At 33.8% G+C, this 13,438-nt stretch overlaps 2 protein-coding genes across 2 annotated transcripts; one reads left to right on the top strand and one right to left on the bottom strand.

Moving 5' to 3' along the window:
- The first annotated feature begins 1,130 nt into the window (after positions 1-1,130).
- Positions 1,131-4,394, top strand: LOC114191543 (D-3-phosphoglycerate dehydrogenase 3, chloroplastic-like). The gene is made up of 5 exons (XM_028080769.1): positions 1,131-1,745; positions 2,279-2,655; positions 2,771-2,881; positions 2,964-3,059; positions 3,494-4,394. The coding sequence occupies exons 1-5, from the start codon at positions 1,214-1,216 to the stop codon at positions 4,163-4,165; spliced, it is 1,788 nt and encodes a 595-aa protein (XP_027936570.1). The 5' UTR covers positions 1,131-1,213; the 3' UTR covers positions 4,166-4,394.
- Positions 4,395-7,060: 2,666 nt separating this feature from the next.
- LOC114190920 (sodium/proton antiporter 2-like) lies at positions 7,061-12,938 on the bottom strand. Its single transcript, XM_028079998.1, has 12 exons — positions 12,796-12,938; positions 12,611-12,685; positions 10,913-10,999; positions 10,669-10,824; positions 9,880-10,008; positions 9,235-9,411; positions 9,013-9,119; positions 8,718-8,838; positions 8,556-8,617; positions 8,133-8,438; positions 7,756-8,050; positions 7,061-7,675 (listed from the first exon to the last, which is right to left on the bottom strand). The coding sequence occupies exons 2-12, from the start codon at positions 12,674-12,676 to the stop codon at positions 7,559-7,561; spliced, it is 1,623 nt and encodes a 540-aa protein (XP_027935799.1). The 5' UTR covers positions 12,677-12,685; positions 12,796-12,938; the 3' UTR covers positions 7,061-7,558.
- Positions 12,939-13,438: the final 500 nt, after the last annotated feature.

Genomic DNA, 13,438 nt, shown 5'->3' with positions numbered 1-13,438 from the left:
GATGTGAATTGGTTTAATATACAGCTGTACAGTGAAAAGGGTAAAAAAACTGTAATAAATGTAGGGATCAGATTGACACAATCTTATTAAATTGGAGTATGAATAATTAAACATATATTGAAACTAACCTTTTAAAGATAACTATTACACAAAACAAATTGTCTTTGACTTTTATCTCTCTATTAAGTCTTTCTTAAAAAAATACAATAGATAAAGTGGAAAATAATAAATTGTCCATTAAATAACTGACTAATAGAAGTTGTAATTTACTTAAAGTCTCATAAAAATAACCATTTTATTCTGTTTAATATTTTAAAAAGTGAGGATATAATTGGTAAAAAAAATTTAATATATTATTGAACTTTATAATATAAGAAGAAAAGGGAACTTTTTTTTATTCTTCCAAAATAAACGAGGGAGTGATTAATATTTTTGTTAATTTTTATAGTTTTTATTATATTTATGATTTAATTTTTTATATATTTATAAGTAAATCACATATAATTAAAAAGTATAATATAATAATCGATATACTGTTTGTTTACAGTGTAAAACAATTTTGGTTTAAACTTGTATATATATTTGATATCGTTGAATTTTTTACTGAGATTCGAATCAAACTATTTAATCAAGAAAAAAAAATCGAAAGACATTATATTTTTATTAGTTTTTTTTATCTCTTTTGTAGAATTGTTTGATTTTGAATTTTCTAATTGTCTGAATACAATAGGTATTTCATATTTTATTCCGTAATTTACCTTAATACAATAATGTGTAATTCATTTAATACAATACAACGTATATTATTACTAAGACCAAAATTGAATTAGAAAGTGGGAGGTGGAGGTGTATAGAAGTTGTGTATGTTTTAAACTCCAAACATTTGTACGTTGAATTCCTACTTACTATTTTACCTCCAAATTGCAGGATTGTGATTGCAAGCACTCAACAAGTGTGTGTGCGTGGTTTTACACCAAACCAAGGGGTGTGCGCATTCATTCATGTATCTTAATACTAATTACATTATTAATTACATGATAAGTACAATTTGATAATACCAATAAGAGGAGAGAGAGAAAAGAAAAAAAAAAAAGAAAACACCATTGAAAAACAAAACATAAACCCTATCACGTTATAAAACCCTTGAGTCTCAAACAGACTCGGTACTCTTCACAGTCTTTCATTTCTTTCATTGCAATTTCTGCCTAATTTGATGGCCACCGCCACATCCACAAACCTTCGCTTCCCGTCGCCCTCGCTTTCTCTCTCTTCGAGGCTTCCTCTCTCCTCTGCCTTCTCCGTCTCGCTCCGCCCGCGCCGCGGCGCCTCCGGTCCGCTCGTTGTGCTGGTATCGGCGGGGCTCGGCGCGAAGCCCACGGTGCTCGTCGCTGAGAAGCTCGGCGACGCGGGGCTGAAGCTGCTCAAGGACTTCGCCAACGTCGACTGCTCATACAATCTCAGCACCGAGGAACTCTGCACCAAGATCTCACTCTGCGATGCCCTAATCGTGCGCAGCGGCACCAAGGTCTCGCGCGAGGTCTTCGAGTCCTCCGGCGGCAGGCTCAAGGTCGTCGGCAGAGCCGGCGTCGGAATCGATAATGTGGATCTGGCCGCCGCCACCGAGCACGGCTGCCTCGTTGTCAATGCGCCCACCGCCAACACCGTCGCCGCCGCCGAGCACGGGATCGCTCTTCTTGCCGCCATGGCCAGGAACGTCGCTCAGGCCGATGCTTCTGTCAAAGCCGGTGAGTTTTCTTTGCTTGGCGTTTCATCGAGTCGAAAATCGTTTGGATTTGAATTCTGCTATTCAACCATGCTTTATTTGAAATGCTGTATAGAGTTTAAGTATTACGTCATTTTTAAATTGTGTTTTATAGTGATGTTTTAGCGTTATTATGTTATCTTTCACGCGTTTTTCTCGTAGAGAATACATGGAACCATTAGGTTTGAATCTTGTCATTGAACTACGGTTGATTTGAAATGTTCTGTGCGGACTTTAAATTTTACGTGATCTTTTTAGAGTTAATGCTTTTTGTCCTTTTGGTATTCTCGAAGAGAATATACGGAACCAAATTTTGTATTGAATGCTTTTCGTCTTATAAAAGACGAAAAATCTTTTCCCGATGAATAAATTTGTCCGTGACCGATTAATTTTTTCTGTGATGAATTAGTGGTTTTTCTTTGAATACCGTGTTTCTTGTAATGCTTTATTATTATTATTATTCGTTGTGGATTCTGTTATTAGCTTCTCTTTAACATGTTGCCTTGTGCAATCTAGGGAAATGGCAGAGGAATAAGTATGTTGGAGTTTCCTTGGTTGGGAAGACACTTGCGGTGCTGGGATTTGGGAAAGTTGGTTCTGAAGTTGCTCGCCGAGCCAAGGGGCTTGGTATGAATGTCATTGCCCATGACCCATATGCTCCTGCAGACCGTGCTAGGGCCATTGGTGTTGAGCTAGTGGGCTTTGACGAGGCCATTTCCTCTGCGGATTTCATCTCTCTACATATGCCTCTCACAGCTGCTACATCGAAGATGCTCAATGATGAGACTTTTGCAAAGATGAAGAAAGGAGTTCGCATAGTCAATGTTGCTCGTGGAGGGGTCATTGATGAGGATGCTCTTGTTAGGGCACTAGATTCTGGGATTGTAGCTCAGGTCCGTGCAACTTCCATTTTGAAGCACTAATAGATCACTTTAATGAAATAGAGAAGTATGTAATTGGTACCCTGCATACTAAAGAGATAATGATTGTGCTATTTCTTTGTTTCAGGCGGCACTTGATGTTTTCACTGAGGAGCCTCCACCGAAAGACAGCAAGTTGATTCTGCATGAGCTCGTTACTGCAACACCGCATCTTGGTGCCAGTACTGCTGAAGCTCAGGTGAGTTACTTTTGGATATGACAAACATTTCTTTAAATCCATTGTCACTATTGTTATTAAAGCTCTTGAAAATGATTTCCAGGAAGGTGTGGCTATTGAAATAGCAGAAGCTGTTGTTGGGGCTCTGAAAGGGGAGCTCGCAGCTACCGCAGTCAATGCACCAATGGTTCCCTCTGAGGTATCAGGAAAAATATTAATACTCTTCCCTTTCTCTGTATGCATCATTTGATTTTATTTCCATTGCTACTCTCCCCGGCCTCGAGAAAGTCGTTGTAACTTGATTTATTGAAGTGTATTACTAGTTTGAGATACTGATTTTGGAAGATGGTACCTATTTTCTTTAATTATGGATAACTTTAGGTGTTATTTACTCAAATGGTCTAAACTAAATGCTTAACGTAATGTCAAAGTTTGATTTGATAAATCTGACGAGAGAAATTGGGAAATGGGAATACAGGGAATTACACCAGTAGTGTTATTGTCAAATTTGAAATTCTGGATTTTGTTTGGTGCTCCACTTTAGCAAGCACATCATAATATAATGAGTCATGAATTAAAGTTGCTTTATGCAGTACATAGTTTGACATCTATTTGTTTCTTTCTTGTCTGCAGGTGCTATCAGAATTGAAACCGTTCGTTGATCTTGCTGAGAAACTGGGTAGGTTGGCTGTCCAGCTGGTAGCAGGAGGAAGTGGTGTAAAAACAGTGAAGGTCACTTATGCCACCGCTAGGGCTCCTGATGATCTGGACACCCGTCTTCTTCGTGCCATGATAACCAAGGGTCTGATTGAGCCCATATCTAGTGTTTTTGTGAACTTGGTTAATGCTGATTTCACTGCTAAGCAAAGAGGGCTGAGGATAACCGAGGAGAGAGTTATTCTTGATGGGTCACCTGAGAATCCATTGGAATTCATTCAGGTCCAGATTGCTAATGTGGAATCCAGATTTGCAAGTGCCATATCAGATTCCGGGGAGATTAAGGTGGAGGGTCGGGTGAAAGATGGAATTCCCCATCTGACAAAGGTGGGGTCTTTTGATGTGGACGTGAGTTTGGAAGGTAGCATTATACTGTGTAGGCAGGTGGATCAACCAGGCATGATCGGAAAGGTTGGAAGCGTTTTAGGTGAGGAGAACGTGAACGTCAGCTTCATGAGTGTAGGAAGGATTGCTCCACGCAAGCAAGCTGTAATGGCAATTGGAGTGGACGAACAACCTAGCAAGGAATCTTTGAAGAAGATTGGAGATATCCCCGCTGTTGAAGAGCTCGTCTTCCTCAAGTTGTAAGATTAAATGGTTGCCCCTATTATTTTTTCCTTTTTATTTTGTAATTTGGATTGGGCATGGTTGCTGAATGTGCCCGGTTTTGATGTGTTAACCATGAAACTAGTAGCCTAGATTTTAAGGGGAGAGAGAATAATTTGCAGTGCATTTCATGGTGTGGTTTAATTAGTTATTCATAGCGCCTTTTATTTGAAAAGAACGACCTGCTAAGAATATTTTAAAATTCCCGTTATTATGCGAGTAACCTAACATAGATTTCCAGCCCAGTTGTCAAAATGTCAAGTGCAAAACCATGGTTTTTCAGTAATTAAACTCAAGTTGATACATATTGCACAGCAAATTCAGCTTGAAGTATTTGTAGTTGTTTGGATTTGCGTTGGAATATTTAAAATTACTCCAACGGTTCGATACCCCTCCCAGACTTCCAATCAACTTTACATCAGTTCTTGTAGCATTTGCCTATTTCTTTGATTCAACGTGAACAAAATTCCAATAGGTGTATATTTCTTTACCACGTTTTTTGAAAATAATTAAAGCACTAGCATACTGTTGTTCCCAATATATACCAATTTAGTACGGTTCTGGTTTCAAGTAAGAATTCGATTTTCTGCGAGTCAAATTCTGACCTGCGTTACATTAATTATTTTGTGTTTTTTCAGACAGAATTCGATTTTGGAGCCGAATTCTGAAATACAAACTAACTTTTAACTTTGACTTAATTTTTTTTTAAATAATCAATAAAAAATATTATAACACCACCTTAAAATCAGTAATATTATATAATAATTTTTTTTGGATTTTTTTTACTTTTATTATAATTCATACAATTTTGTTTCCAAACTTCTATTAAAAAAATACTAAACAAATTAAAAAATATTACTTTTATATTTCCAATATATAATATATTTTTTTTCATTTTATTCTTTCATTAAAAAAAAATCTCAGTTCAGAATTCGATTCCTCGAAAATGAAAAAAATCTCAGCTCAGAATTGATTCCTCGAAAATCAAATTTTGACCGGTAAAACGTAACAAAAGTAATGTAATGCAGGTCAGAATTCCACTCCCCGAGAATCTAATTCTCACCTTAAAACCAAAACCGTATATTGGGAACAATACGCTATCTGGCTAATTATTTTGGGAATATGTGCTAGATGGGAAAAAAAATCAAACAAATGCACTGTATTCAAATATCGATTTAACACGATATTATGAATGCTGAAACACAATTCTTAACTAATTTGAATTACGTGAGTTTAAACACTCCGCTTGTAGCTTCTGCATATTTCATTTGATTGAGAGGAAAATAATTACTTGTGTTTTTAATGTACAAGCAAACAGTTTTTAGGTTAAAATAATTGGTAATGTACTTTTTGTGTCAATCTTTACCTGCTTCCTTTTATGTCGAGTTGTTTACTTGTAGCTTTATATCCGTCTTACTCTCATTTTCTTCCTTTCTATGAGTTTTTTTTTTTTTTTCAATTTCTCTTTCTGTTTTTGCTGATTCCTTTTTCTCTACCTACTTTTCCGTAAGTTTTCTACTTTTTCTTCTGTAATTTTAATTTTTAGGTATAAATATACATTTGGTACCCAAACTTTTTTGGAAAGTTCAATATGGTATCCGAACTTTAGGAATGTTCAATTTGGTAACCCAATTTTCTAAAGAGGTTCAATTTGGTCCTTTCCGTTAAGTTGGAGTTAACACCATGTCCGTACAGGACACGTGTCAAGCTATGAAATTTTTATTTTTTTTAAATTTTTTTTCAAAAAATTAATTTTTTTTTCAAAAAATTAATTTTTTTTTCAAAAATTTAAAAAACTGCCACGTGTCAGTTTATTATCGTGCCACGTGGCAGCTTACAAGCATGACACGTGGCAGTGTAATAGTTGTTTTCAATTTAGTACTCCAATTTAAATTTTTGGTTCAATTTAGTACCCCAATTTTTTAAAATCATTCAATTTCGCCATCTTCCATTTGAGACCAACTTAGTAAATAAGCTTAATTACAACCTATATATACATGTTACAATAACTTTTTATAATATATATACATCAAATCATTTCACCTAAATACTTAAATTATTTTATTTTTTTTATTTTAACCTTTGTAATTTTTTATACATGAAATTTTTTACACTTGTAAAAAATAAAATAATTTGAATATTTAGGTGTAGTGATTTGATGTATAAATTCAAAACAATTATTTTAACATGTTTATATAAATTATAATTAAGCTTATTTACTAATTTGGTCTCAAATAGGAAAGGACGAAATTGGATCATTTTAAAAAATTTGGGTACTAAATTGAACCAAAAATTTAAATTGGGGTACTAAATTGAAAACAACTATTACACTGCCACGTGTCATGCTTGTAAGCTGCCACGTGGCACGATGATAAACTGACACGTGACAATTTTTTAAATTTTTTGAAAAAAAAAATTAATTTTTTGAAAAAAAATTAATTTTTTGAAAAAAAATTAAAAAAAAAATAAAAATTTCATGGCTTTACACGTGTACGGACACGGTGTTAACTCCAACTTAACGGAGAGGACCAAATTGAACCTCTTTAGAATATTGGGGTACCAAATTGAACATTCCTAAAGTTCAGATACCACATTGAACTTTCCGAAAAAGTTTGGATACCAAATGTGTATTTATACCTAATTTTTAAGTTTGTGCTGTGGTTCTCTGTTCCAATACTCGCTTCTAACAATAGTCGTGAAGGTAGGTAAAGATCTTAAACCAATATTACTGCATAATTAAACACTCTCTTCAATCTTGCGTTGAGTTTAAAACATTTATTAATTTATCATTAGTTGCATCATACGTTTATGGTTGAATCATGGGTTTGGGCACATGTCACATGCTAAACACCAAAATCCATTTGTAATCATGCCCACTCTGTTATAAGCCAATATACACCATGTTTTCTCAAAATTTGCACCAGTTGACGCTATGTCAGAAATATGTTTCCTTTCCTTAGAAGGGAAGAGATATTGAAATGGGAAGAGTGCATAGACTCGTACAATAATGGTTTCTCTGTTTTTTATGCAGTTGGGAGGGTATTTGATATAGCTTAAGAGATACGTAAGTTATCTTTCTTGTAAGTGTGTTAAAATTCAGACTAAACAAGTTCTAAAGATAAACAAGAGTAATTAAATTTTTATACACTAAACGAAATTCAATGTAGTTAAAATCCAATGGTTTTATTCGAATTTTACTCATTACCCTAAAATCTTTACCTGGTGCTTTTTACCTAGGTTTTTTTGTTGTATGCACACTAAAATGTTAACCTTTTAACTACTTATTTTACTGGTTGAGTTGTACTCGTTATTATTTTACAAACTATGCTGCTCTTGGTACCATGAAAAGCGAATCTTCATGTTCAAATTCTTGATTTATGAAGCAGAAAGAAAGGAACCTCCCCCGAGAGTTTGTTGGGACATGTTGAGATTATGAAGCACTAAATAGGCAGCAATACCAGCAGCATAACCTGCTAAAGCAAAGCCACTAACCTGCAACAGAGACATAAACACCACCAATCTCATGAACTAAGCATTAACATTTTATGATATCAATTGTGAGTAGGAAATACCTTCCGTAAGTACCAACAGAAGTTCACCTTTTCAATCCCCATAAACGCAACTCCAGCAGCTGAACCAACAATTAATATGGATCCACCAGTACTAGCACATAATGCAATCAATTGCCAGAATTCAGAATCTTGAGGGAAAGAAGAGACATCGTACATTCCCATTGTTGCAGCAACCAATGGAACATTGTCTATTACAGCAGATATGAGTCCAATAGCACTTGCAATCAGTTCACTACTCGGCACATGTGCATCAAAGTAATTTGCTATTTCCTGAAGAATCCCTGCTACCTCCAGGCTAATTGATCGAAATGCATGAACACATGGTTATTGTGCAAAACTTACGGCAGCAGAAAAACTAAAATTTATTTCCTCACTACCTGCTAACGGATAATAGAATTCCCAGGAAAAACAGTGCTCCCTGAGTGTCTATTCTTGACAGAGCATGTGGCACTTTTAGCTTTTGCCTCTCAGAGTCACCATAATGGATAACATCGGTGACGATCCAAAGCATGCCAAGTCCGAGAAGCATTCCCATGTAGGGAGGTAAACCTGTGAGGGCCCTGAACACTGGGACAAAAAGCAAAGCTCCTAAACTCAAGGAGAAAACAAAAAGTCCTTGTGGAACACTCTCCTCAGAGGCAAAGACATCGAGAGAGTTTTGTCCTTTTCCATCATTAACTACACTGGTGAAGACAAAGTTAAGAACCAACGTTATCTAAGTTCTATATGTTAAGCTAAATCTCAGTATTCAAATCAGCTTTTGAGGCTAACTTTTGCAGTGTATGAAGAAGAGTGTCTACCTAGTGAGGGACATCAGAACTAGAGGAACAGCTAGAGAAATGACTGATGGTATAAACAAATCCTGCAAAACAAAGAAAACCCAATAACCTTCATTGTTTGTTCTACAGATATTTCACACAAACTGTTCATATGATCTGAACAGATATTTCCCAACAGATAACCTTCATTGTTTGTACTACAGATACTTGACCGTGTATCCACAGCATAGTAGTGGTAACAGCACCAATAGGACTCCATGCACCACCAGCATTTGCTGCTATTACAACAACAGCTCCCAATATCCTGTCAAAAGAATCCATACCAACTTCTTCATATGTATGATGAAGTGCACCAATTAAACACTAATGATCGAAATCTTAGATGATGCATGAATGTCCATTCAATTATTTTTGTGGTATTGTATGAGATATGGTCATATTTAGTACTTCACATTGAAAGTTAATAACAAATACATACTTCCGTAACTCTGACAGAGGTACCAATTTTCGCAATAGAGAAATCATCACTACGGTACTTGCCAAGCTGTCTAGAACTGAACTTAGAAAGAACGTAACAAATCCAATCTGCAAATTAATCAATCAAATGTTGAACAAACATGTAGGCACTTCAGAAAGAATCAGCTTAGAAGATTCTTTTTTTTTGCCAACAACAATGCATTGGCAACAGGAAATCACTTACCACCCATAGGAGAAGGCGTGGATTTTGGGTTGTTATATTGTCTGTAACAAGCTTAAATCCTCGATGAGCGTCAATTATCTCAACAATAGTCATTACACCAACCAAGAAAAATACTATTTCACTGACTTGTGCAGATGCATGTGTTAGCTCTGAAACTGCTATATCAGTTGATGGAGCCTACAGACAAATCCATGAAGAATAAAAGTAAAGAGCAATGCAAAGTCCAAATAAAAGAAAGGAGACAAATTCAGTAGTGAACGATTATCATTTGTTAAGTAATTGTATTGGGATGCTGGAGGAACCTCTTTGCCATAATATCAATGGTAGAAAAATATATTTCTTTTATAACTATAGCTACCCGTTGCTCCGAATGTCAAAGTTGGAAAACTTTAACCTACAAATAGAAACAAAAAATATATTTGGTTTTATTTCTCACCTATTTCTTTCAACGGAAGCATCCAACAAATATATTTGGTTTTTACTCATTGTATCTTTTTTCTATTCTATTTCTTTCCTTTCTACTCTTTTTGTTGAAACAGAGTATAAAAGCTTAAAAAGTTTGTCCATGAACACATCAAGTTTTGACAAATCATTAATCAAGAAAGAATCAAGTGTGAAAAATCAATAGAAAATTTAGACATTTACCCCAATACTTCGTATCACCCATAAGCTTACAGCCATCAACAGTCCCACTCCACTTTTATTGAAGGCTAGATATTCTTCAAACATGATGACTGCATAGCCTATTACAAATACCAATGCCATAGCAAGATCCTGCAGTGCAACATAGAAAACAACAATGGAAATAGAGTCTATTTAGAGACAATTTCTCAAAGGCACACGTACTTTATTGTGAAACATGCAGTAGTCAAATTAGGAGCCACTCAAGAATGGTTAACTGTCACTGCGCTCTTATTCAAAATCTTGTGATCTTTGCTTCATCAAGTGAAACTATGAGACACTCTGGTAGTATCTTATACCATTTTCAAAGTGCAGTGCAGTGAGAGCATTAAGGATATAAGAAGCAGATTCTGCAACTTTGTAACATTACTAACGTGTTCCATTTCCATGATTCTTGCATTAACAGTCTGAATCACCAAAAAAGTAAGCCTTTGATTTTGCATTCTAAGTCTCTTACTATAGCTCATTCCATTATTTAAAAAAATAAAAACGTTTAATCCATTAAAGATTACAGGGGTGAAGTAGAGTAGCCTCCTTGATAAAAAACGTCGCATGAAAGAAACTAATTCCAAATAAAAACTCTGGGAATTAATCAATGTTCTGCAAAATTTGGATCTTTCGTGAAAAGTGAGGTACCATTAACCCAGATTACACGCACGCCAACATCAAATATCGAAATTGATGAACAAGCAGAGCAGGGTGAGTAAAAGGATTTTCTAAGAACTTGATTAATGGGTGATAGGGATAAAGCACCTGAAACCGTTTCCATGAACTTGGTTGAGACTGAAACGAAGAAACTGTGGAAACTCTGGCTTTATTTTCAGCACGTGACAACACATTGTGGTTTGCAGCTTCAAGCTTTTCTGCTATCTCCAGTTGAGTGAAGGCAACACAGCAAAAGACAATACCCTTTGAAGGATGGAAAATATATAACATGTTTATGCTGTAGTAAGCACCAAAAGCAGGTGAAAATGTTGGTTTCAAGAATCATAAATACCTGTGAACACTCGAGTACAAAGAGCTTTGAGTTTGTTCCTGAATGAATGTAATTGGTCATTTCTGCAAAATCATGCATTGCTAAATCCTGCTAACTCCAATCTCAAAATGTTACAAAGGCATCACAGGCCACGCGATTCACATTACAGGCATGGTAAAAAAACTATAAACCCTAACTTTTCCATCAATGATAGAAAGACACTACTGATAAAATGAAAATTTCCAGTTCAGTTGCAGATTAACTAAATTTAAGTGCTGAACACTGATAAAATATAGTGTTACAAATCACAATAATTGTGCTTTCAAGTATAACTTCTTCGTAAGATTTTTATTTGATGTACAATTTGGACTTTGATAGACCCAATGAAAATGCTCAATTTAGAAAATAATTTAAATATGACAAACTAGTGACAAACAACAAAAGGAATTATAGGAAACGGTCATGCATATAATAGGATTTAATATAATTTTGAACAAGAAAAAAAATCAAATTTATCTTTTTCATGGAGTTATTACATTAAATATTATTTAAATTTTTTAATTTTAAAATAGATATTTATTACTAGTATTATTTCAAAAACACAATAATGGTTTTTACAGAAACATATAAACATTTACTTTTGTTTTAAATAAATGATAATTACCCCTCTTTTAAATGTGACACCCGTTTCCTTTGTTCTGGTTGGAAAATCTAATTTCCTCTTTCTTGTTTGTATATTTTTTTAATTTTTTTAATTTTTTGTGTAACTTTAATGTAAAATGATTTAATCTAAAATGTTAATATAATATTTTCAATAAAATAAGAAAAGTAAATGTCTTTTTACTAATTAAAAAGAAATTTTATAAAAAAAAATTAAAGAAAAGATAAATGTCTATTTAAAAATTATAATAGATATAAATGACATCTGAGCAAAAAGTATAAAAGTGAATATATATTATAAAACCAGATGATTGTAAGTATTATTTTAAGCCGAGTTATTTTAAATTAAAAAAATATAAGTAATAATGCACTAATACATAGTTATTTTGAAAGCCGTGAAATTATCAATCATCAACTTCTATTCTTCTTTTTTTTTTTTTCAAAAAGAAAGCACAAATCACATTGTATAATTCAATTTTATATGACATTGTGTTTTAAAATTACTTACCAAATATATGTAAAAAATATTAAGTTATATCATTTGTAATTTTTATAAAATAACCTTTAATTTGAAAATAAAAAAATCCTAGAAAATTTTAGATTATATAAATGTTTCTTCAAATTAAATGTTTATAATGCTTTCCTTATTAGCATTTATGGAAAAACGAAATTGCTAAAGAAATTATGCTGTGATGAAAACAATGTAGTAAGGAAAGTATTTTAAATATTAAAAAATGAAATTAGTTATATGCTTTATAAATAAAATTGACCACTATTTTAACATTTAAAATAAATTTTTATACAAAATATTTAAATTTTTATGACATAATAAATTAACAAAATTAAAATAAAATCATGCATATCCATCCCAAGAATAAGAACAGTGCAAACAAGACAATGGATTAGAGTTACAGCAATATTCTTGCAAAACTTCGTACAATGAAATGAAGGTGTGGCATTTGGATTTTCAGCAGAAGCTAATTGAGTTAACATGCATTGTTTAACGCATATCATATCATTATGATTATGAAGAGTGAATTAAAATGAGGTGGTAACAACCATGAATAAGCCATGCAGAAGCAGAAGCAGAAGGAGAGCTTCACCATCGTTCACATCACCATCCATGGTTTCAACCTGAGAGTAACAAGACAAAGAAAAACCTTTTTTTATTCCATTTACAGACAACCTTAGATCATACAAAGTTTGACTTAATTTGTTGTGTTAGCGAAAGAGCTTGTTCTTACAGTGTATTGGGAGCAAACGTAAACGGATGGAAGAATAAGCAACTCGCATAAACTGTGTCGCTGTTTTTGGTGCTCAAAGCTCTCCACACTGTTCGCCAACACTAATATTATGCAGACACTACTTCCCACCAACAACTTTTCCATCATTCTCATCCCTCAACCTTCTCAACCTGCACCTACCTCAATACTTATACACTCGTACTCATGCCTCTCTCACACGTCTTCAACAGTTATACCTTATGGGTTTATATTTTTTTTTCACGTGGATTATAATTATAGTCATTAAAAGATTCTGATTCTATATGATTATATAACATTAGTCTTATATATATAAGACATTTGATATCACTTTTACAAAAAAAACTTAAGACAATGGCGTTATGGGTCTTTATTCTTATATAGTGTTTAACTTTGTCGTTTTTATCCAACGTGAGACTTTGACTTACACTTGCACTATTCCGAACAATCTCCTCTCAAGAGTCAGTCACTTCGGTAACCCTTTTTTGTGTTATTTATGGTTATACAATATAGTCGGTTACTCTGAACTATCGATTCTGATACTACTATTGAACCATTATTGAATTATATATTTTTATATGGGTTATAATTATAGTCATTAAAAAATTATAGTTATACGTAATAA

The sequence above is a fragment of the Vigna unguiculata genome, chromosome 7 (assembly GCF_004118075.2).
Source record: "Vigna unguiculata cultivar IT97K-499-35 chromosome 7, ASM411807v1, whole genome shotgun sequence".
In the NCBI taxonomy this organism is placed as follows: domain Eukaryota; kingdom Viridiplantae; phylum Streptophyta; class Magnoliopsida; order Fabales; family Fabaceae; genus Vigna; species Vigna unguiculata.
The sequence above is the reverse complement of the archived record's forward strand: the minus strand, read 5'-3'. Positions and strand labels throughout refer to the sequence as shown.

Excerpts from the sequence above, each read along its gene's own strand:
- LOC114191543 (XM_028080769.1), top strand. The coding sequence starts at position 1,214 with ATGGCCACCGCCACATCCACAAACCTTCGCTTCCCGTCGCCCTCGCTT. Across the intron at positions 1,746-2,278 it reads CGATGCTTCTGTCAAAGCCG|GGAAATGGCAGAGGAATAAG; the intron begins GTGAGTTTTCTT and ends TGTGCAATCTAG. Across the intron at positions 2,656-2,770 it reads ATTCTGGGATTGTAGCTCAG|GCGGCACTTGATGTTTTCAC; the intron begins GTCCGTGCAACT and ends TCTTTGTTTCAG.
- LOC114190920 (XM_028079998.1), bottom strand. The coding sequence starts at position 12,676 with ATGGATGGTGATGTGAACGATGGTGAAGCTCTCCTTCTGCTTCTGCTT. Across the intron at positions 9,120-9,234 it reads CACGCCTTCTCCTATGGGTG|ATTGGATTTGTTACGTTCTT; the intron begins GTAAGTGATTTC and ends ATTAATTTGCAG. Across the intron at positions 8,618-8,717 it reads CTGTAGTACAAACAATGAAG|GATTTGTTTATACCATCAGT; the intron begins GTTATCTGTTGG and ends TTTGTTTTGCAG.